General features: G+C 42.9%; 1 protein-coding gene across 1 annotated transcript; it reads right to left on the reverse strand.

Annotated features, from left to right (window-relative positions):
* Positions 1–89: 89 nt before the first annotated feature.
* On the reverse strand, positions 90–4,816 carry LOC113323455 (serine/threonine-protein kinase D6PKL2-like). The gene is made up of 4 exons (XM_026571773.1): positions 4,700–4,816; positions 4,484–4,623; positions 1,472–3,749; positions 90–1,053 (listed from the first exon to the last, which is right to left on the reverse strand). Exons 3-4 carry the CDS (start codon positions 3,514–3,516, stop codon positions 192–194), a joined length of 2,907 nt encoding a protein of 968 aa, XP_026427558.1. The 5' UTR covers positions 3,517–3,749; positions 4,484–4,623; positions 4,700–4,816; the 3' UTR covers positions 90–191.
* Between the last annotated feature and the right edge of the window lie 17,175 nt (positions 4,817–21,991).

Raw genomic sequence — 21,991 nt, forward strand, 5'->3', positions numbered from 1 at the left:
ACCGCTGGTGGTTACGTAGTTCTTAGCTCCCTAACTGCTGGATGTTACATGCCCCTGGATTATTGAGTTCGTTATATCACACTTTTAAATTACGCAATTTTATAACTACATTTACATTATATAAGAACCAATACAAGTTACAGAGACACATCAATAGTACACAAGCGGAACACTTGGAAGAGAGGGTTTTGCTAGAATAGCTCAAACTCAAGATGCTCTCCATTAGTTTTAAACTCAATACATTTGCTATCGTCATTCTGAAAAGCCGCTGCAGCAGCTGCTGCTGCAAGTACAGGATCACAAAATCCTGGCAACTCTGGTGGGACAGCACATCGAATCAATGCCCAGTTCAGTCCATCGAAGAAAGGGTGCTGTTTTATCTCTGTTGCCCCCTTTTCAGACCCTAACCTGTTCTCTGGATCCTTTACTAACAAACCTCTAATCAAATCCCTTGCCTGGAAACTAACAAGCGGGCACTCGGGGAACTTGAGACTCTCTGACACTACATTGCACAAAGTATCCTCATTTCCAGATCCCTTGAAAGGCGTCTTTCCATATATAAGCTCATACAGGAATACACCAAACGTCCACCAATCAACAGAACTCCCATGACCCTTTCCTTCAATAATTTCCGGAGCTAAATATTCGTGAGTACCGACAAAAGAGTTCGAGCGTGCACTTGTTGGCTCTGCCACGAGCTGTGGAAGCGGGGTTACTTGTGCTGCAAGGTCTGACTTTTGTTTTCTGGTTTTTCCTGCGCCATTAAGCCTTGGGGTGAAGCAACCCCCTTGGACCCAGGATGGATGGAGACAGATAGGATCAATGCAGCTGGATTCTGTGCATGGACCTGCAGCATTTTGGGCTGGCTCCACAACTACTGAAGCTGATTGAAGGAGCATCGGACTGACGGAGCATCTGAGAGATAAGTCGAAGTCAGATAGCATGATGTGACCATCTTCGCGGACAAGAATATTTTCCGGTTTCAGGTCCCTGTATATGACCCCAAGCATGTGTAGGTATTCTAACGCAAGGAGAACTTCCGCAACATAAAACCTGCAAGGAATGATGAGGTTGAATTAGTCCAGAAAAAATAAATAAATTATGAACTGAGATTGAAAACCGTAAAAAAAAGTTCAGTTGTATATGTTCTCTTAGTTCTTATCCCCTTAGTCAATCGTGTTTAAAATCATCATCTCTAAGATAATATTGGCATCAGAAGGGAGAGAACCCAGATAACAGCTACTTGCAACACATGGAATCATGAATGCCCAAGTCCACTGACTGGTTATCATTATCTGTATATGCCCAAGTCCATTGACTAGTTATTATTATCTTTTAGAAGTTCAGTATACAGTATGCCTATGTCCATTGATTGGTTATATCAGTGAATTTGATCAAAAATGTTTCATGATAATAAAATGGTAAATAGGGTTTTAAACCATGCCAGAGGTGGGAGCGAGAGATACCGTACCTAGCTGCTTGTTCGGAGAAACACCTGGTTGGCTGCTTCTGCCGGAGAACATGAAGATCTCCACCTGGACAGTACTCCATAACTAAACACGAAAACTTCTCCGTAGTAAAATGAGCAAATAACGTAGGAAGAAAAGGATGATCCAGCATTTGCAAAATCTCTCTTTCAGTATGAGCCCTCGGCATTTTCTTCCTAGCAGCTATAAACTCATTGTCCATAACCTTCAAAGCAAATGGACACTTTGTCCCACTTAACTCTGCAAGATAAACAGTTCCAATGTCTCCACAACCTAGCCGCTTAAGCAACTTGAAATGCCTCAGCGCTATGCTACCATACCGTGCTTCAACATGGTGGATAGCATCCCATCTCAGATCTTTTGACATATGAGGCCTACTGCCACTAAAACTTGACCCACTTAAACTGCTTTCCTCACTTATGCTAGTGCTACTGCTGTACTCACCAATGCTGCTTGAGCTCTGAGAAAACTCCCCCTTTCCTCTAGATCTTGAGTTCTTAGTCACCTTAACACCGGCAGTTCCCACTTTATGGCTACTTGAACTGACAGCTGATTTACTTTCACCACAATTAACATTACTTGAATTGACTTCAATACTTACACCTTTACTACTTGATGCGGGAGAAGCGGATTCCTTTCTTGCATTCTTCTTACCAAAAATGTGGGTCTGACAGACTAATTTACTTGTACTAGGAAGCAGATCCTCATTTTTGGCCCCATTGTGGATTCCAGAACTGCTGGATGCAGAAGTTGAATCTTTCTTTACTTTTTTTTTCACCGTTTTACTACTAGGGACATAATTTTCCTCATTAGCTTCATAACATATATTAGAACTGCTGGATCCAGAAACCAAATCTTGTTTAACTCTTTTCTTAGCAATACTCTTATGTCTAAAAACTGGCTTGACAGTACGTGTTCTGGTGGTAACTGATTTGCCTACTTTACTACCCGAGTATGAGCTGGATGAAGATGAAGTAGGATCTCGCCTGCTTTTTGACACTAGGTCAACTCCTGAGGTTTTATTCCCAAATATAGGAGTGGAAACCTCATCTACCTCTAGAACTTCCTTGATGGTATTTGAATTTGGTTGACACTGCGTACTTTTGCATTTTCCCTTTTCCACAAGCTTCGGTGTAGATTTCTCACCTCCAACTTCAGGAGGAATCTCATTTGGTGGATGTATTTTGGCACCTACCTTTGTCGACGCTGGAGCTACTAATCTGGGAGAAGGGCGGGAGCTTGAGGCTGGTGACTTGATCCTGGACACTTGCACGGATTTTCCCCCCAACTTTGGCGTTGGTACCTCATGTACAGCTTCTGTTGACTCGTGAAGAATCTCACTCCGTGTAGGTGATTTGGCCCTACAAGGCATTGTAGCATTTGATAACATGAATCTGGGAGAGCGAGCACTTGTGACGGGAGACTTAGCCCCTGACATTTGCAAGGATTCTGGTAACTTTCGCGGGGATTTTGCAGCAGTCTTCTTTTCAGGCAGCATAGAGATCTCTAACAAGCTCCCTTTGCCTTCATCCAAGGGAAGACCTGATTCACTTGCCTCACTAACCACTGCCCTGTATAGCTTCTTGATAGCTCCAGCTTCTGAGATCCTTGGAGAACCAATTGGCATCGCTAATCGCTTCATGGCAGCCTGTTCAGATGCATGAGAAACGCATAACCGTCTAAGTGCCTGCTTCAAAGTCACAGACTCTGAAATTCCAATCCCTGATGGATGAAGTGATCCTACTCTAATTGGCTTCTTTGAAGCATTCTTGCTTGCTGTTCCCCTATCTGATTGGTGAGGATGACTCAGACCCTTACCAGCAGACCTGAGGTTGATAGCTTCAAAAAGCTGATTAAGATCATCTTCCAATGCATAATTACGTCCTGTTTTCAGCATTGGAAGCTTTCCAGCTTTCTCATCAATTCTAGATCCAGAAGGTAGCAGGTTGATCCCTTTATACCTTTGACCAAAATCAAGTTCATCCTTCGACTCAACAATTTCACAAGCTCCGGAAAGTGAACCCATCATGTAATTTTTTAGCTTTCCCTAAACTCAATATTATACAACAACACAACAGAAGATGGAATATGCAAGGAAAGTTAACATTAACCCATTTCTGAAGAAGCCTTTTGGTGATATAAAAGTACACAAGCCAGAAAACACATCATCCTGGGCATATAGCTTTCCCCAAACATAATTTATCGCAAATTGAACGGCTTGTATAACTCCATTGCCAAGCTTCAGTATTTCACTTTTATGTCCTGCAATGATCACCAAGTTTCAGAATAAAAATGGATTGTGTAAGAAATTTTCACTAGTATCCCACGGAACAAAGCTGACTACAATACAATTATACAGCAAATGATGAAATTTACTTTGGAGGATTAGGTTTATTAATAAGAACATTTATTGCTCTTCTAAAGTTATGTTATAAGGGAGGGATAAGTAAATGTGTTTTTTACATAATGAGTTGTCTGTTTCATCTTAATTTTGTTTACCCCATAGAACAGAAATAAGATAGGTTCACTTAGTTTTACAACAACTGGGCAATGGAGTTAAACGCAACAGAACTGCAATGGGGCTTATGCTATTTTTGGGGCACCAGTAAGACAATCTTGACAAGTAAACTCAGCTTATTTTCATTTTATCACTCAAGATCGACCAAATAAAGGCAAACACAAAATGAAAAAAAAAAAATACATTTCACCGTCAAAACCCAAAGAATTTTTTTTTATATAATAATAGGTAGCTATCAGATTCATACTACTACATCTGGAACAAGATGCATTGAACAACAAAACCGCCAAACTTAGAAAGGGAAGGAAAAAAAACAAACTCATGAGTCTGAAAGATAACTAAACTAAAACCTATACAATTAGGTTTGAAAAACACGGAGATTAAGAAACTAAACTGAAACCTATACTACTAGGGAGTAGCTTAACACAGCACTATTCAAACAATAGATCGACAAAATAAAATAAAATCAAAACACTACCTGAATCGCTTGCAGACCACCAAAACCTTCAGTCCAGATCCAATAATTAGTTCTTCGGGGAAACAATAAACGAGAAATCAAAGTTGAGACACGGATTATGCTGTGGAGGTTGAAGTAAATCTAGGGTTTATCAAAGAGATCTGGAGGACAAGAGAAAAAAGATTAGGGCACGGGAAGACGGTGAGAAGCAGACACAAATCACGAGAAATTTCTTACTGTTTCCTTTTTCTGATGAGGATGAACGAACGAAATGGCGGATAGAGAGATAGAGAGGGAGCGCTAAAGTACGCAACCTTGAGTATTTTTATGATACAAATTAAAAAACAGTGAGTGACACTGTGTAAATGTTTCATTGTACACATTCGGCGCACTTTAGTAGTATCACTAATACGTTGGATCTTCTGTCTATATGTACCCTTGTTTTGGACCTATTATTACAGCCACTGCCATTTCACAACACTAAAAATGAACAAAGGAAACAAGGATAAATTATTTATTTATTTTCAAAATGAGTTAATGTCAAGCATCGGCGCCGTTGGGGGATTAGTGGTGTTGATGATAATACTTAGTACTAAATTACTTTATTAACGGATTAGTTGGTTGTTAAGCTTAAGCCTCGCAATCATATTGATGAGAATTGCCTTTACGTAACATGGAATCACTCTTTTTGGGATGCAAAAGGAAAAGATTGTAGTTAAGGGTGGTCACTGTTTTGACTATAGGGTGCTACTCTATCTTATAGATGTGAACCATATGATGATAGCTGAACCATTCCTAACTACCTCGAGACTGTTTTATGTTTCTGTCAAGCAAAGTAAAACTATTTAATAATTATATTAAAGCCACCAACCAAGGTCACCACTTTTTTTCTTCAACAACCCAGTTGTGCATATTAAAATGTTCTAACAGAATGGAAGATTTCTTTAATTCACTTCGAAAAGGGAGTGTTTGTACTTCGTTTAACACGAATCATGATTAAATTATGTTTATAGTCTATGAACAGAGTGTATTATTGTTATGGTGTCCTCAATAAAGAAATTTAAATTACATTTTTCCAAAGAAGATGCAAAAATATGTTTGCTGATTATAAGAATCGTATTATAGTTTCTTCGAGTTATTGTATAGGATTTAGTGAATTTGCTGGCGCCAAAAAAAATAAAATAAAAAGGAAAGTAAGGTAATTATGGATTGTAGCAACAATAGAAAAGAATGATGAAATATTTTATGAAACCGATATAAAAGGGATGGAAATCTTTTGGACAAGAGATAATTAATGAGGGCAAGTGTCAGTGTCCATCATCCTCTGCCATCTTCGGAAAAGATGGTTGGCGATTCATGGTTGTCTTTGCCCTAGAGCTACAAACAAACCTAATTGTCAGCCATCAACAGGTGTTTGGCAAGGATTATTTAGTAATTTTCAGATATATGAGTTTTGGTCGATGCCTATGTCTATGTTACTAAACCCTACCATAGGATGCTGTCCTAATAATCGCATGTTATAGTTTTATTTAAAACCAATATATCTTGTTTTTCTCTTTGCCGACTTTTATATCCATACATTCCATACTCACCGGGAAATAACTGCCGGGAACACTACGGTAGCTTGGAGAAGTTCCAACTCCCAAGCAATGAGTTGAACTACATCCAGGATCGTTTTTGGGAAATTTTTGCCCCGAAGCGATCTTTTTTTGACACCAAAAAAATTTACATAATAAATTAATTATATTCACATCATTTGGGTTCACTATCCTTTTCACTTTTTTCTTCAAAAGATATATAATGTTGATACCTAAATCTGATTAGCCGGCCAAAGACCGCGCAATTTTGTCTTTTTTTGTTAATGACATGTATTAATTACGTAGTGTTTAGTAATAATGTTATACTTCAGAAAGTTAATTGTAAAAAAAAAATGAGCTAAATTAGAAAAACTCACCAAAAGACCATTTGTTCTAACAAGCAGTATATTTTTCTAGATAGGAAACAAAACTGTGTATATTATATTCTAAATAAATTCAGTTCAATCATCGGTAAACTAGAAACATCCATTCCCTAACATCAATCATTATAATAAGGAAAAAATTCTGCAGTGAATTAAGGGTTATTTTAACACAAAAACAATATAATGAAACTGCATAAAACGTCTCCAAATTATCATTATTAAACTTCTGTTTTTTATATTTTACATAAATTACATATAGGTCCTCGAGTATTTTTTATTGAGCATAAACCCCCAAAATAAAATACATATGTTTTTTTTGCTGCTTACAATCTGGAATTTTATTAAGGAATAATGTTTGTAAAATCAGAAAACAACTGAGATTCGATGACAGCAGGTGGACTGTCAGACCACACTTTCTCTTCTCTGAACTTTCTACTGAATACGTATGTTGTTGCCCCCCATCCCTTCCTGCTTACCCCTCAAGACCGGCCCTGACTACATCTCTAAACTCTAAGCATGTGAACTACCTTATTGTTCTCCGAGCAATGAGTTGAACTACATCTCTGAAGCATGTGAACTACCTTATTATCAGATGTACACCGTTTTTGTTTTGTTTTTTTTTTTCTAATTTTCATTTGATTTATCCAAACATTCAACGACCCATAAAACATGCTTTAAAAAAAATATACAATGCATAAATTTATATCAAAGGAAACTGAAAAAAAGAAAAAAAAACAATTGTACGACGATAAATATCAACACTTATACCAATGCCATTTGCAATCCTTAGTAACAAGGTAAATCGTCAAGACTGCTATTAAAAATTTTACATTTTCACGAGAGTTTCATTTATCCAGTCTTGATTATATTATCAATTCACTTAACTTTAACAGTGACTACATGACCGCTTGTAAGAATATCAAATGAAACAATATACAAGATAATCAAAACCCAAATACAAAAGACAATATCAATTGTAAGTACATTGCGAAAGAAAGAGTTATGAACCGGAAAGCTATCCCATTTTTTTGATAAGTAGTATTGAGAAATGATGGTGTGATCCAGAATGAACTACAACATTTCAACTGATTGTCTTCTTCTTTACTAAGAAATGCTAAATAAAATGAGTATTTTGCCAATAATCTTGTAAACTAACACGGATGCCACAAATCACGCGTGTGGAATAAGATTTTAAAGCGGTGCCGAGCAGATGTTCTTGATGATTCAAAAATAGCAAGTCACGAAACACCAAAAAATTTGAAAGAATCGTTATTAAAGTGCGAAGGTAAAATCGTCCTACTGAAAGAAAAGGAAAAAATCGCTTAGATAACTACAAAAAAAATGTGACACATACAAGAAGACAACATAAATAAAACCGAAACTGAAAAACAAACAACTAATACTCATAAAAACTAAAAATGTGTCAAATGGACTAGATCTAAGCAAGTTGATGAAGGTTGGCGTTTCTGTTTCCATTTTTTTAAGGGAAAACGTGAGAAAAAATGGACTGCCTTATCATGAGTAACTCTACTATTTTTTCTAATTAACTTTTACATCTAACATCAGTCATGTGCATGGTTCAATTTGGTTTTGTTTTTCTGCCAAACTCAAGAATCGAACCAATAAAGTTTATACAAAAGAAAAACCTAATCTAACCCCTGCTGGTTTATAATTATAAAACTGATAACGTCGTGTCAGTTTTTGTTTTTTTAAGTTTTTAGGTGTTATATATATAGTTTCTTTTTTTCTTCTGTATAAACTAGGTATTACCTGGCATACGATTTGGGTGTTTGGTTGTTCCATTTTCATGGTTAGACGAGGTGTACGACCCCGACATGGTTAGATTTAGATTTAATTAATCTATGAAGTTTATTTATTTATTTTCCACTTTCAGGTTATTTTATATGATTCTGAAGTTGGATTCTTCCACTTTTAGCGCTACCCATGATGGTAATGTTTAGTTTCTACCAAAGTAATCAGCCTCGGGTCTGGGACATCTCTCGGGTAACCTCCGTGACACCTTGAAAAAGATTTCACGATGAGAAAATTGGAATAATCTCAGAAGGAAGATAATAGACGCTCAATACTTCAAGATGATAACTAGTTCAATTACATTACAATTATCTCCAATGTGCACAATATGCAGAAATTTCATTGTTTACAACTAGTATTCGGTGAACACCAAAACAATCGACCAAGAACATTCACAACTGATCTAGATAAGGAATAACGTAGGAACATTTGATTTGATATAAGTTTAAAGGAAGAACGAGACATATACGAGAATCTATTCAAACAAAATGGAGATGAAGAAGGAAAAAATGGTTTTGTTATAAGAAAGTTAGATCGTAAAATCAATTAATCAAGTTGTTAGAGCATTGATTGGTTGAACCAACTAGTATTGGAATGTCAAGTCAGTTATGAGATTTAGATGCTAAAACACATTCTTGATTTAGTCTACTAAAGTCAATTTCAGATTAGATTAAAAGTAGTAGAGTATGGAATCAAAGTTATCCTTGAAGACGGAAGATTGAAGACCACACGAAGATATCTATGGAGAACTTTATTAAAGGTAAGTAACGAATAATTGATACTTTTTTTTATTATACCTCTCTATCTACCGAAATAAAGTGCTCACTCTTTGGAACAATTCCATGACGGTTGAAATATATGTACACACTCGAGGATATTTGATATTAAAACTTTAGTGATAAGGATATTTGACCCTGGAAAGATCTACATATTATAGTGAATGAAAATACGAAACCAACGAGCCAAGTATCACTCAAGTTCGAGTTATAACAAAGAATTATGAGCGATTTATTAAAGCACAAATGTATGGCTAAAGGCAGTTCGTGAATAGACAAGAGTACATGAACTGCCACAGACAGTTTGTGAACTAAAGCACAAACACGTGACCATACACCTATTTTGGTCAAGTTTTTTATATTTCCTTTCCTAGACAAGGTGCTTGACTTCTAAGAAACTTAGCCTTAGTCATTCAATATAAAAAGAAATTTCATGTAGCTACACAAATTATCCCTTGGAAGAATTGTGTTTGTGCTACAAAAGGTTATTATCCACATCTTTGTTTTTCACGAACAAGAGTGAGATGTTAAAAACTTTACCTGAGGATTGTAAGTCATAGGTTGGAGATAATCTTCGTAGATAGTTGCTGTTGATGGTGATTTTTATCTTAGGGTTAAAATCGTAAAACCTAAGTCAAACAGTGACGTCACACTTGAGTAATGATGTCTCCACTAGCACATTTATTGAACCATTCAACATGTCTACGTAAAATTACCGGGGTACCTTTTTTATGTATATGCCATGCTCCATGGTAGGGCCCTCGGTACTGACTGGCATCATATTTACACATGTCAGCCACGCATGCTAGCCCACCGTGCCAATAGCATGCCATGCCAGACACATCTCCGCGCCAAAGGCATGCCGACCATGCCAGCCGCACCACCGTGCCAATAGCATGCCATGCCAGCCACATCTCCGCGTCAAAGGCATGCCGACCATGCCAGCCGCACCACCGTGCCAATGGCATGCCATGCAAGCCACATCTCAGCGCCAAAGGCATGCCAACCATGCCAGCCGCACCACCGTGCCAATGGCATGCCATGCCAGCCACATCTCCGCGCCAAAGGCATGCCGACCATGCCATCCGCACCACCGTGCCAATGGCATGCCATGCCAGCCACATCTCCGCGCCAAAGGCATGTTGACCATGCCAGCCGCACCACCATGCCAGCCACATCTCCGCGCCAAAGGCATGCCGACCATGCCAGCCACACCACCGTGCCAATGGCATGCCATGCCATCCACATCTCCGTGCCAAAGGCATGCCGACCATGCCAGCCACATCATCTTGCAAATGGCATGCCATGCCAGCCACACCTCCGCACCAAAGCCATGTCTGCCATGCCTCCATGCAGACATCAAAATATGTCACAAACTGGGGGATGCTCATCAAGGTATTGGTTTGGCGGTTTACAGCGTGCGGCGTATACTACGCCCGTTACAAGAAAGTGTCATAAGAGTGAGGCGGTTAGTAAATACAGGAAGTAATCGTGAAACGTTTCCTTCATTATGGAAACATCAATTCCAGGCGTTACCCGTTACCACTTTCTTCCATTTACTCAACCGTTTTCACTTCTTACGAGACCAGGGTACGTTTTTGTTGCGACTTGTATAAATAGGTCTCACCTATTTCCACCAAAGAACAAAATTTGCTCAGGAGAATACAACACTCAGAAATCACTTGTTAGCTTTCCCATCTGTTAGCTTTCCACTTTTTGATACAAGTCGTCAAACAACTATTCTGGTCTCAACACTCTCTTCGCTTCCCTCCTGTTTGAGGGTGAAAACATTTTATGCTGGTTTCCGGAATTTCATGTGATGTGGGTGAGAAATAAATCTAAACCCTGGAGTACTTTAGATTCGAGAGATCAATCTGTACAAGTCCGACCTAAACCAAGAAATGGTCGTTCCAGACTTGCTTCGGTCATAAAGTGGAGGAGAAGGGTTGGTTTTGGGGTGGGGGGGAAGCGAAGAGAGTGTTGAGACCAGAATAGTTGATTCTGGAAGAGTAGTTGTTTTGTGACTTGTATCAGAAAGTGAGAAGCTAACAGATGGGAAAGCTAGCAAACGTTTTATGAGTGTTGTATGCTCCTTACCAGAACTTGTTGTTCGGTGGAAATAGGTAATGCCTATTTATACAAGTCGAAGTGAAACGTACTCTGGTCTCATTAAAAAATGGAAATTGGGTGAGTAAATGGGAGGAGGTGGTAACCGGTAACGCTTGGAATTGATGTTCCATAAAAGAAAGCATTTCAGCATTACTCCCTGTATTTACTAACCGCCTCATCCTTATGACACTTTCTAATAACGAGCGTAGTGTACGCCGCACGTTGTAAACCGCCAAACCAATACCCAATGAGCATCCCCAAGTTTGTGACATGTGTTGATGTCTCGAGTGTTTTCGTGAAAAACATGTAACATGTTGTTGTTGTCTGGAAAGTTGATCTTGGGAGACTTGTCGGCTCGGTGGTGACCTTCAACGGTCGAGATTTTGCATCTTAAAAGGAAGGTAGCCGTTGATTATTGCAACCTTTCGTTTGGAAGCCAGTGGCATGAAAGTATGATCAGTATGGCTTTAATATGGCCCAGTTTAGGCATGGCCAAAAGTTAGGGTTTTAGCTTTGTTTAGGCGCGACCAAACTAGGGTCAAAGGCTTCCATGCGTTAGCTGGTAACCTTGGACGGCTAAGATATGCATCTTAGATGAAAAAGTGGTCGTTGATTGTTGCATGCCTTCGTTTTGGTAGCCGCATAGGGAAGGTCTGCATGGTATGGCGCGACAAGGTGGTTGGCATGCCGTTGGCGCATGTGGCATGGCATGCCTTGGCGCGGTTTGGCGTGGCCAAAACTAGAGTTTTGGGACAAAGGTTACCATGCGTTGTTTGACGACCTTGGACGACTAGGATTTGCATTTAGGATGAAAGGGTGGTCCTTGATTGTCTCACGCCTTTGTTTTGGTAGCCGCATGGGGAAGTTCGGCATGGTATGGCGCGGCAAGGTGGTTGGCATGCCATTGGCACATGTGGCATGGCATGCCTTGGCGTGGCCAAAACTATGGTTTTGGGCCAAAGGTTACCATGCGTTGTTTGGCGACCTTGGACGACTAGGATTTGCATCCAGGATGGAAGGGTGGCCGTAGATCGTCGCACGTCTTCGTTTTGGTAGCCGCATGGGGAAGGCCGCCATGGTATGGAGCGGCAAGGTGGTTGGCATGCCATTGGCACATGTGGCATGGCATGCCTTGGCACGGTTTGGCGTGGTCAAAACTAGGGTTTTGGGCCAAAGGTTACCATGCGTTGTTTGGAGACCTTGGACGACTAGGATTTGCATCTAGGATGGAAGGGTGGTCGTTGATCATTGTACGCATTCGTTTTGGTAGCCGCACGGGGAAGGCCGGCATGGTATGGCGCGGCAAGGTAGTTGGCATGCCATTGGCACATGTGGCATGGCATGGTATGGCGCGGTTTGGCATGGCCAAAACTAGGTTTTTGGGCCAAAGGTTACCATGCGTTGTTTGGCGACCTTGGACGGCGAGGATTTGCATCTAGGATGGAAGGGTGGCCGTTGATCGTCGCACACCTTCTTTTTGGTAGCCGCATAGGGAAGGCCGGCATGGTGGGGCCAAGGACAATGGCGCGGATGGCTTGGCATAGTGGGGCCAAGGGTTTGGGACGGACGGCTTGGCATGGTCGGGCCAAGGGTTTGGCATGCCATTGGCGCATGGTGCGGCTAGCATGGTTGGCATAACTTGGCGCGGAGATGTGGATGGCATGATTTGCCATTGGCACAGTGGTGCGGCTGGCATGGTTGGTATGCCTTGGCGCGGGGATGTGGCTATCATGATTTGCCATTGGCACAGTGGTGCGGCTGGCATGGTTGGCATGACTTGGCGCGGAGATGTGACTGGCATGGTTTTCCATAGGCATAGTGGTGCGGCTGGCATGGTTGGCATGCCTTGGCGCGGTAGCATGAGAATTAGGGTTTGGTATGTACGAAGATGATGTCGGTCAATACTAAGGGTTCTGTCGTGGAACATGACACATGTATAAAAAAAGGTACCCTGGTAATTCTTACGTAGGTATGTTGAATAATTCAATAAATGCGCTAGTGGTTGTAGTGACGTCATGTCATATGTAAGGTTTTACGATTTTAACCCTGAGCTAAAAACCACCATCAACATTAAGTCCCCTGCTTAGCTCAAAACATGAGCATTGTTGCGAGGTAAGCATAAGATGGTGACAAGCCAGGACAAAATCGAAATGGAAAGTCATGAAAATATGGTCAGGAAGACCCGACTAACCTTTTTCGAGAGGTAAGGAGAATTCGTGATTCTTGTGTTGGCGTCCTTGCGTAAATTCTACTCGTGGTGTTGCTGGCTAGACTTTGAAATGGTAGAGACGGTTGCTGGTTGAGATGCAGACTGTCGGCTTGGCTTGGTCACGCGTCATCTTGGATGGGCTAGGGAACGCGGAGGTTCTGGATTAGTGAGTTATCGGTGTTGGTGCGGCTTGAGCAGAGCCGCTAGCGTTGGTCGGCTTGGAATGGGAGCCGCAGGCGTTTGTCGTCTTGGAATGGGAGCCACAGGCGTTGGTCGGCTTGGAATGGGAGCCGCAGGCGTTGGTCGACTTGGAATGAGAGCCGTCAGCATTGGTCGTCTTGAAATGGAGCTGCTTGCGTTGCTCGGCTTGGAGTGGAGCTAGATTTAGTTCCTTGGAAGGATTACGACTGGCTTCAGTTCCGTGGAAGGATGAAGACCGGCTTCAGTTTCATGGGATGATGGAAACTTTGCCTGAATTAGGGTTTGGCATGCCGAAACCCTAATTAGCGCCCTTTACTCGAATCGTTGTAGAATTCTCGTACGAACTCGGATTTTGACGGTCCTCCACTCCATTCTAAACGGAAAAAAAATTCCTATCTCCCTAGGCGGGAATATTTAGGTTTTGATCTCGTTCGGGAGGTGAAAACAGCTCGACAGTAATATTCAGGAAGAATTGCGGGCCCGTGGAATGATGGCAGCTTGCTTTAGTTCCTCGGGAAGATGATGACTTGCTTTGGGAAGATAAAAGCTTGCTTCGTTTCCCTGGAAAGGTGACGACTGGCTTCGGGAAGATAACAACTTGCTTCAGTTCCCTGGGAAGGTGACGACAGGCTCTGGGAAGGTAACAACTTGCTTCAGTTCCCTGGGAAGGTGACGACTGGCTTCAGGAAGATAACAACTTTCTTCAGTTCTCTGGGAAGGTGACGACTGGATTCGGGAAGGTAACAACTTGCTTCAGATTTTAGCATGCTGCAACCCTAATTAGCGCCCCTTACTAGAATCGTTGTAGAATTCTCGTACGAACTCGGATTTTGACGGTCCGCCCCTCCATTCTGAACGGAAAAGAATTTCCTATCTCCCTTCACGGGAATATTTAGGTTTTGAGCTCGTTCGGGAGGTGAAAACAGCTCGACAGTAAAATTCAGGAAGAACTCAGGAGGGATGTTGCTGGCCCGAGGTGGTATAGTCGCGCCCAGTCATCCGTTTCATGGAGAAAGAAGGAATTTTTATTTTTTTCAAACTCTATAAACTCCGTCCGCATGAAAAGATATATTGACCTTCTTCTGTTTTCTGTTGCTCGTCCGGATCCGTGCTTTCATCTGCAGTGTCTCTCCAGTGGATTCCAAAATTTATCAAACTCCGTTGCATTCTTGGGACAAATGGATGTAGTCGCGTTTTCGGTCCATCCTTGATTTTAGGTTGTTCAGTGCCTGAACCCTATGATCGCGATGACAATATGTTGTGGATACTTGTATTGGTCGAAATCTTCCGGAGACACTGGATGAAATAGATGAGTTGGAAGACGTTTCGTTGGCGATGTGCTACTATCAAGTCTTCAAGGACTTGGTTCCAAGTGGCATCCTTCGAACCATCTTACGAATCTTGGACTATCGTGTGGAATGGGATATGGTGAGCAGTCCCCAGTTATGCTCATGTTAGATCCGATGGCTTGGCCGAATATGTGAATGTATCTTTGTGGCGTGCATTTGGAGTCTTCGGTGCACATGTACGGCTTCATGTTGAGAAATTCCTGCGGCTCGTAAAACTTCGACAGTGATGATGTTAAAATCAGAAATAATCTGGTTGAGGGGAGTGGAAGCGTCCCATGTTGGTAGTCCCCATGTGTAGCCTACTTTCATTGCATCGCCTTGAATCCATGTCATCGGGATTTGATATAAGCTTACCGTACTCTTCTGGATGTGATGCTGGGGTGATCAGAATATCACATGATAAAATATCCTGGATAGTGAAGTGGTAGGAATGAGAGAGTTATGTTGTTTATCATGGCTCCCTCTGTTTCTTCAAGAAAATGTTTCAGCCGCGTCTCTGGAGTTATCTCATGAGTCTTTGATGGTCGTCGGGATGGACTGCAATGAGCAGTCCCCAGTCGCATTTTTCTTCAGTTTCTGAAGTTGTTTTCCTTTGAGAAGGCTTGGGATTCTCTGCGGCCTTGTAAAGTGTTGAAGGTGTCTTCTGGACAGATAGGTGATGATTTCTGGACAGATAGGTGATGATTTTCTTGCGCTGTACTTTTGAAGAGTAGATGACCTTGTTGTGGCTATGACCTTTTGGTTGAACGTGTCTTCTGAGCTTTGATAGTGAAGGGATTCCGTGTATATCCTCAGTCCCCAAGTATGGTTTACATGTTTCCATCTTGTATGGTCAGTGGGTTGACCATGATAAAGACATCACCATCGTGCGTTCGTACTGGTGATTTTGTTACTTCTTCCACGTGGAACTTAAAATATGGAGGAGTACATGGTACTTTTGTAGTGATTATTGCTGTGGTGAAGCTCTGGTTGGTATTAACAAATGAGCGGCAACAATTCTTGGTAGCAGATGTAATCAGAAGAGACTACATTGTTGTGGTAACAAAGTAGGTTGACTTGAATTGTATGGGCATCCATGGAAGTAAAAGGATTGGATGGACGCGTAAGCGAGCAAAATGTCCATGTTCATGAGTTTTGGCAAGATGGATCAAAAGGCGGTCATGACTACGAAGGTTGGCTGGATGTGATCATGATCTTTGACATGGGGAGCGTGGTGGTACGACCCTTTGCAGGAAGAAACGGCGTTGAAGCAGCTTCGACTCTTGGAAAGGATGTTGAAACTTACGGAGCCAAACGCTGAAGCTTCGGCTTCGGATTCTGGAGCAGCTTATGGAGAGAACGCTGAAACAGAGCGGCTGCTTGAGCGAGCGTTGAAGCGGAGCGGCTGTCGGAGCGAACGTTGAAGCGGAGCCTCTGCTGGAGGACGTTGAAGTGTAGCGGCTGTTGGAGAGAACGTTGAAGCGGAGCGGCTACGTTAATCAGTGTAATTTCAAACTGGACACCCTTCAAGCGAACAATGGTTAGGAGTCCCCAGTTCCATCTATCAATCGTGCTTTCTAGGAGAGGTTGGGGTTTGGGAACGTCTTCTCTGGTTGGAAACAGCTGCTTCCCTGATGCAGTGCAGTTAAGGGATGCGAATATGTCTTGACGTTGCGCCTACAAAATCTCACATAAGTGTTTCATCATAGACTGCACGATTTTGTGGGTGAAGTCCCCAGAAATCATGCAGCTCCTGACAGGAAGAGATTCTTTGTGAACTCAGGGGGGTTGTTAATTTTCTTTGCTTCGATTTTGGAGAAGTCGTTCCTGATCTTTACGTGTGATGAAATTAGATTGTTGATTCCCTTCTACTGGGCGTTCAAAAGGCGACGCTGGAAGGATGCAAGCTGCTGGCGCTGGGAAGATACAAGTTGTTAGCGCTAGAAAGATGCAAGCTGCTGTAAAAACGCAAGTTGTTAGCGCTGGAAAGGATGCAAGCTGCTGGCGCTGGAAAGATGCAAGTTGTTAGCGCTGAAAGGATGCAAGTTGCTGGCGCTGGAAAGATGCAAGCTGGATCGGCTTGGAATGGGCGCTGGCTTGGATTTGGTATGGTTCGGACTATTGGCTGGGCATGGCGCAGACTGTTGGCTTGGCACGACACTGGCTTGTCGTGGCGCGGACTTGTTCTTGCGGGACCAGTTGCCTATTTCCATACGTAGCTCAAATAGGAAATCATTTCCTTATTCAAATTCTAAAAGTGTTATGCGTATGAAAGGGGTTGGATCTCCTTTTTATCTCGTATCTTTGTTCTCACGTCCTGGTGTTAACGGTAGCACGATAGCAATAAAGTGGGCAAGCGTATTCCAGCTATGTACTCCAGCGTTTCTCTTTCAATTTGTTTTCTTTTTTTTGGGGCAAATCCTAGCCATATGTATGCCTTCCATGAATCTGTACAAATATTTTTCTTCTCTTCGAATATCACTGTAGTAGCGTCGGCCACCTCATGAATAGTGACTGGTAATCGTTATTATGCAAAGTAGGTACGTACGGGTAGGTGACTGATTCCACGAGGAACTGGGCGTTAGGGTTTCTATGAGATCCAAAAGTTGCAGGGGCCAAGGTGACCGAAGGTCCTTCTGCGGACGTGGCCAAACAACAAGAAACGGAGGTCGAAAGGCTGCCAAAGAGTTGGAGCTGAAACAGGCGGTCCTCCAAATGACGAAGGACACCTTCTTCGAGAAGAGCAAAACACCGTTGAATGGCTTCCTTTGAATGCACTTCTGTCTTCTGAAATTCTTCTGTTTCGTTTTTTTTTTTTGAAAGGCAAATGAAACACCTGGTTTTATGGTTTTGATTTTCTGGATTTTTGGGTTGATAGACAAGTGTTACCTATGAGGGTTTTGGATTATTATTCGGGACGGACTGTTTTATGATGATGTAGTTTTTGGTTATGATTGTAAGTGACACAAACATCCCAGGGAAGATATGGAACCGTGAACATTGCGTGTCGGTAGATGACATGGGATGAAGCATAACATGGCTATCGGTTTTATCATTCCCATGAAAACTTGAAATAGTAAACCATGTATTTTGTCTAGGCAAGACTTACTCGGTTTTTTGGATCTGCTAACGAAAAATGAGTCAGGTGAAAGTCCGAGTTTTGTGAGAAGCACCGCAATTGTAGAAAGTCCCCAGTCGTCCCTGAGTCACTTGATAATCGAGTCGTCAATCCCTGGGCGGATCGTTTTCTTTTAACCTATGGGAAGTCCCCAGTCGCCCCTTGTCGTGTCATGACTGGTAATCAGGTCGTATGGTAACTGAGTCGTCGATCCCTGAGCGGATCGTATCGGGTCGTCTGGTAGCTGAGTCTTCGATCCCTGAGCGGATCGTTTGCCTCTACCGTCCTAACGTCTGGGTCGAAGTATGAGATCAAGGATTGAAAATTGACATTTTAACCGAAATAAAAATCTCCCACTGTGGTCGCCAATTGTTTGAGGGTGAAAACGGTTTCTGCTGGTTTCGGTAATTTCGTGTGATGTGGGTGAGAAACAAATCTAAACCCTAAACAATGTAATGCAGGGGAGTACTTTAGATTCGAGAGATCAATCTGTACAAGTCCGGCCTAAACCAAGAAATGGTCGTTCCAGACTTGCTTCGGTCACAAAGTAGAAGAGAAGGGTTCGTTTTGGGGAGGGAAGCGAAGAGAGTGTTGAGACCAGAATAGTTGATTCTGGAAGAGTAGTTGTTTTGTGACTCGTATCAGAAAGTGGAAAGCTAACAGATGGGAAAGCTAGCAAACGTTTTCAGAGTGTTGTATGCTCCTTACCAGAACTTGTTGTTCGGTGGAAATAGGTAACGCCTATTTATACAAGTCGAAGTGAAACTTACTCTAGTCTCATTGAGAAATGGAAAACGGGTGAGTAAATGGGAGGAGGTGGTAACCGGTAACGCTTGGAATTGATGTTCCATAAAAGAAAGCTTTTCACCATTACTCCCTGTATTTACTAACCGCCTCATCCTTATGACACTTTCTAATAACGAGCGTAGTGTACGCCGGACGCTGTAAACCGCCAAACCAGTACCCAATGAGCATCCCCCAGTATGTGACATGTGTTGATGTCTCGAGTGTTTTCGTGGAAAACATGTAGCATGTTGTTGTTTTCTGGCAAGTTGAGCTTGGGAGACTTGCCGGATCGGTGGTGACCTTCAACGGTCAAGATTTTGCATCTTAAGAGGAAGGTAGCCGTTGAGTATTGCAACCTTTCGTTTGGTAGCCAGTGGCATGAAAATATGATCAGTATGGCTTTAATATGGCCCAGTTTAGGCGCGGACAAAAGTTAGGGTTTTGCCTTTGTTTAGGCGCGACCAAACTAGGGCCAAAGGTTGCCATGCGTTAGCTGGTAACCTTGGACGGCTAAGATTTGCATCTTAGATGAAAAAGTGGTTATTGATTATTGCAGGCATTCGTTTTGGTAGCCGCATAGGGAAGGTCGGCATGGTATGGCGCGGCGAGGTGGTTGGCATGCCATTGGCACATGTGGCATGGCATGCCTTGGCACGGTTTGGCGTGGCCAAAACTAGGGTTTTGGGCCAAAGGTTACCATGCGTTGTTTGGCGACCTTGGACGGCTAGGATTTGCATCCAGGATGAAAGGGTGGTCGTTGATCGTCGCACGTGTTCATTTTGGTAGCCGCATGGGGAAGGCCGGCATGGTGTGGCGCGGAAAGGTGGTTGGCATTCCATTGGCACATGTGGCATGGCATGCATTGGCGCAGTTTGGCGTGGCCAAAACTAGGGTTTTGGGCCAAAGGTTACCATGTGTTGTTTGGCGACCTTGGACGGCTAGGATTTGCATCCAGGATGGAAGGGTGGCCGTTGATCGTTGCACTCCTTCGTTTTGGTAGCTGCATGGGGAAGACCGACATGGTATGGCGCAATAAGGTGGTTGGCATGCCATTGGCACATGTGGCATGGCATGCCTTGGCGCGGTTTGGCGTGGCCAAAACTAGGGTTTTGGGCCAAAGGTTACCATACGTTGTTTGGCGACCTTGGACAGTTAGGATTTGCATCTAGGATGGAAGGGTGGTCGTTGATCGTCGCACACCTTCGTTTTGGTAGCCCCATAAGGAAGGCCGGCATGGTGGGGCCAAGGACAATGGCGCGGATGGCTTGGCATAGTGGTGCCAAGGGTTTGGTACGGACGACTTGGTATGGTGGGGCCAAGGGAAGGCGCGGTTGGATTAGCATGGTGGGGCCAAGGGTTTTGCATGCGATTGGCTCATGTTGCGACTAGCATGGATGGGGCCAAGGCAAGGCACGGTTGGCTTGGCATGGTGGGGCCAAGGGTTTGGCATGCCATTGAAAGGTGCGGTTGGCTTGGCATGGTGGGGCCAAGGGTTTGGCATGCCATTGGCGCATGGTGCGGTAGCATGGTTGGCATGCCTTGGCGCGGAGATGTGGCTGGCATGGCTTGCCATTGGCACAGTGGTGCGGATAGCATGGTTGGTATGCCTTGGCGCAGAGATGTGGCTGGCATGGTTTGCCATTGGCACAGTGGTGCGGCTGGCATGGTTGGCATGCCTTGGCGCGGATATGTGGCTGGCATGGTTTTCCGTTGGCACAGTGATGCGGCTGGCATGGTTTTCCATTGGCACAGTGGTGCGGCTGGAATGCCTTGGCGCGGTAGCATGAGAATTAGGGTTTGGTATGTACGAAGATGATGTCGGTCAATACTAAGGGTTATGGCGTGGAATATGACACATGTATAAAAAAAAAGGTACCCTGGTAATTCTTACGTAGGTATGTTGAATGATTCAATAAATGCGCTGGTGGTTGTAGTGACGTCATGTCATATGTAAGGTTTTACGATTTTAACCCTAAGCTAAAAACCACCATCAACACCTCCATAGACCAACCCTTCTCCTCCACTTGTGACCGAAGCAAGTCTGGAATGACCATTTCTTGGTTTAGGCCGGATTTGTACAGATCGATCTCTCGAATCAAAGTACTCCCTTGCTGTATATTGTTTGGGGTTTAGACTCGTTTCTCACCCACACACTCGAAATTACCAAAATCAGCAGAAACTGTTTTCACCCTCAAACAATTGGCGGCCACAGTGGGAGATTAATCTATCAGTCACAATATCAATTCCCGATTCCATCTTTTTAACCCAGATATCGAGATGATGAAAGCAGACTAGCCACCGCCTCGGTTATCAGACGACTCTGGAACGACTGGGGACTTGGAAATGATTGGGGACTTTTCACAGTCACGGCGCCGCCGCCCACAAAAACTCAGATTTATATCAGGGAGATCCATTTTGTTGGGAAAATCTAAAAAGCAAGTAAGTCTCGTCATACGAGTTGCATGTTCTACTACCTAGGATTTTCACATAGATAGAAGAAACCGACAACCATGCTATCCCCATGTTTCATCCCATACTTTTCACTGACAACACAACATTCACAACTCCATGACTCTTCTGGGTTATTTATGCCACACATAGTCATAACCAAAAACGGCATTATTCTAAAAAAAATACAACCAAACTAATAATCCAAAACCCTCATAGGTAACAATTATCTATTAACCCAAAAATACAGAAAACCAAACCATAAAATAGGCGCTCTGTTCGCCTTTCGAAAAAAAAACCTAAATAAAGAGGTTCGGAAGACAGGAGTATATTCAAGGAAAACCATCTAGTAATGGCTTTCTCTTCTTGGAGAAAGCCTCCTTCGTGCTTTCGAGAGCCGTCCGTTTCAGCTTCAGCTCCATGGACAACCTTTCGATTTCCGCCTCCTGATGTGCGACCTCATCCGCGGAAGGGCCTTCAGCCGCCGTGTTCTGCAACTTTTCGATCTCAGAGAAACCTTCAACAAACCAGGGAACGTTGAACCCGTGGTCTATGCACACATTACGATGAAACTTCCAGCTTGAGACCATGTCCTCAGAAACGGTATGGCCAGTCACTTTGCACATGTCGTCAATCGAAGATAAAGCTTCCTCCACACGCTTGACCAGCGTAAACCGACTAGTAACCTTTTTGGTTGTGGCGATGTGTCCATACCTTTCCCATATCTTGGTATATAACGTCTCGTATTTGGATGGCACACTGAAGCCGCCGATCAACACATG

The sequence above is a fragment of the Papaver somniferum genome, chromosome 11, assembly GCF_003573695.1.
Source record: "Papaver somniferum cultivar HN1 chromosome 11, ASM357369v1, whole genome shotgun sequence".
Lineage (NCBI taxonomy): Eukaryota > Viridiplantae > Streptophyta > Magnoliopsida > Ranunculales > Papaveraceae > Papaver > Papaver somniferum.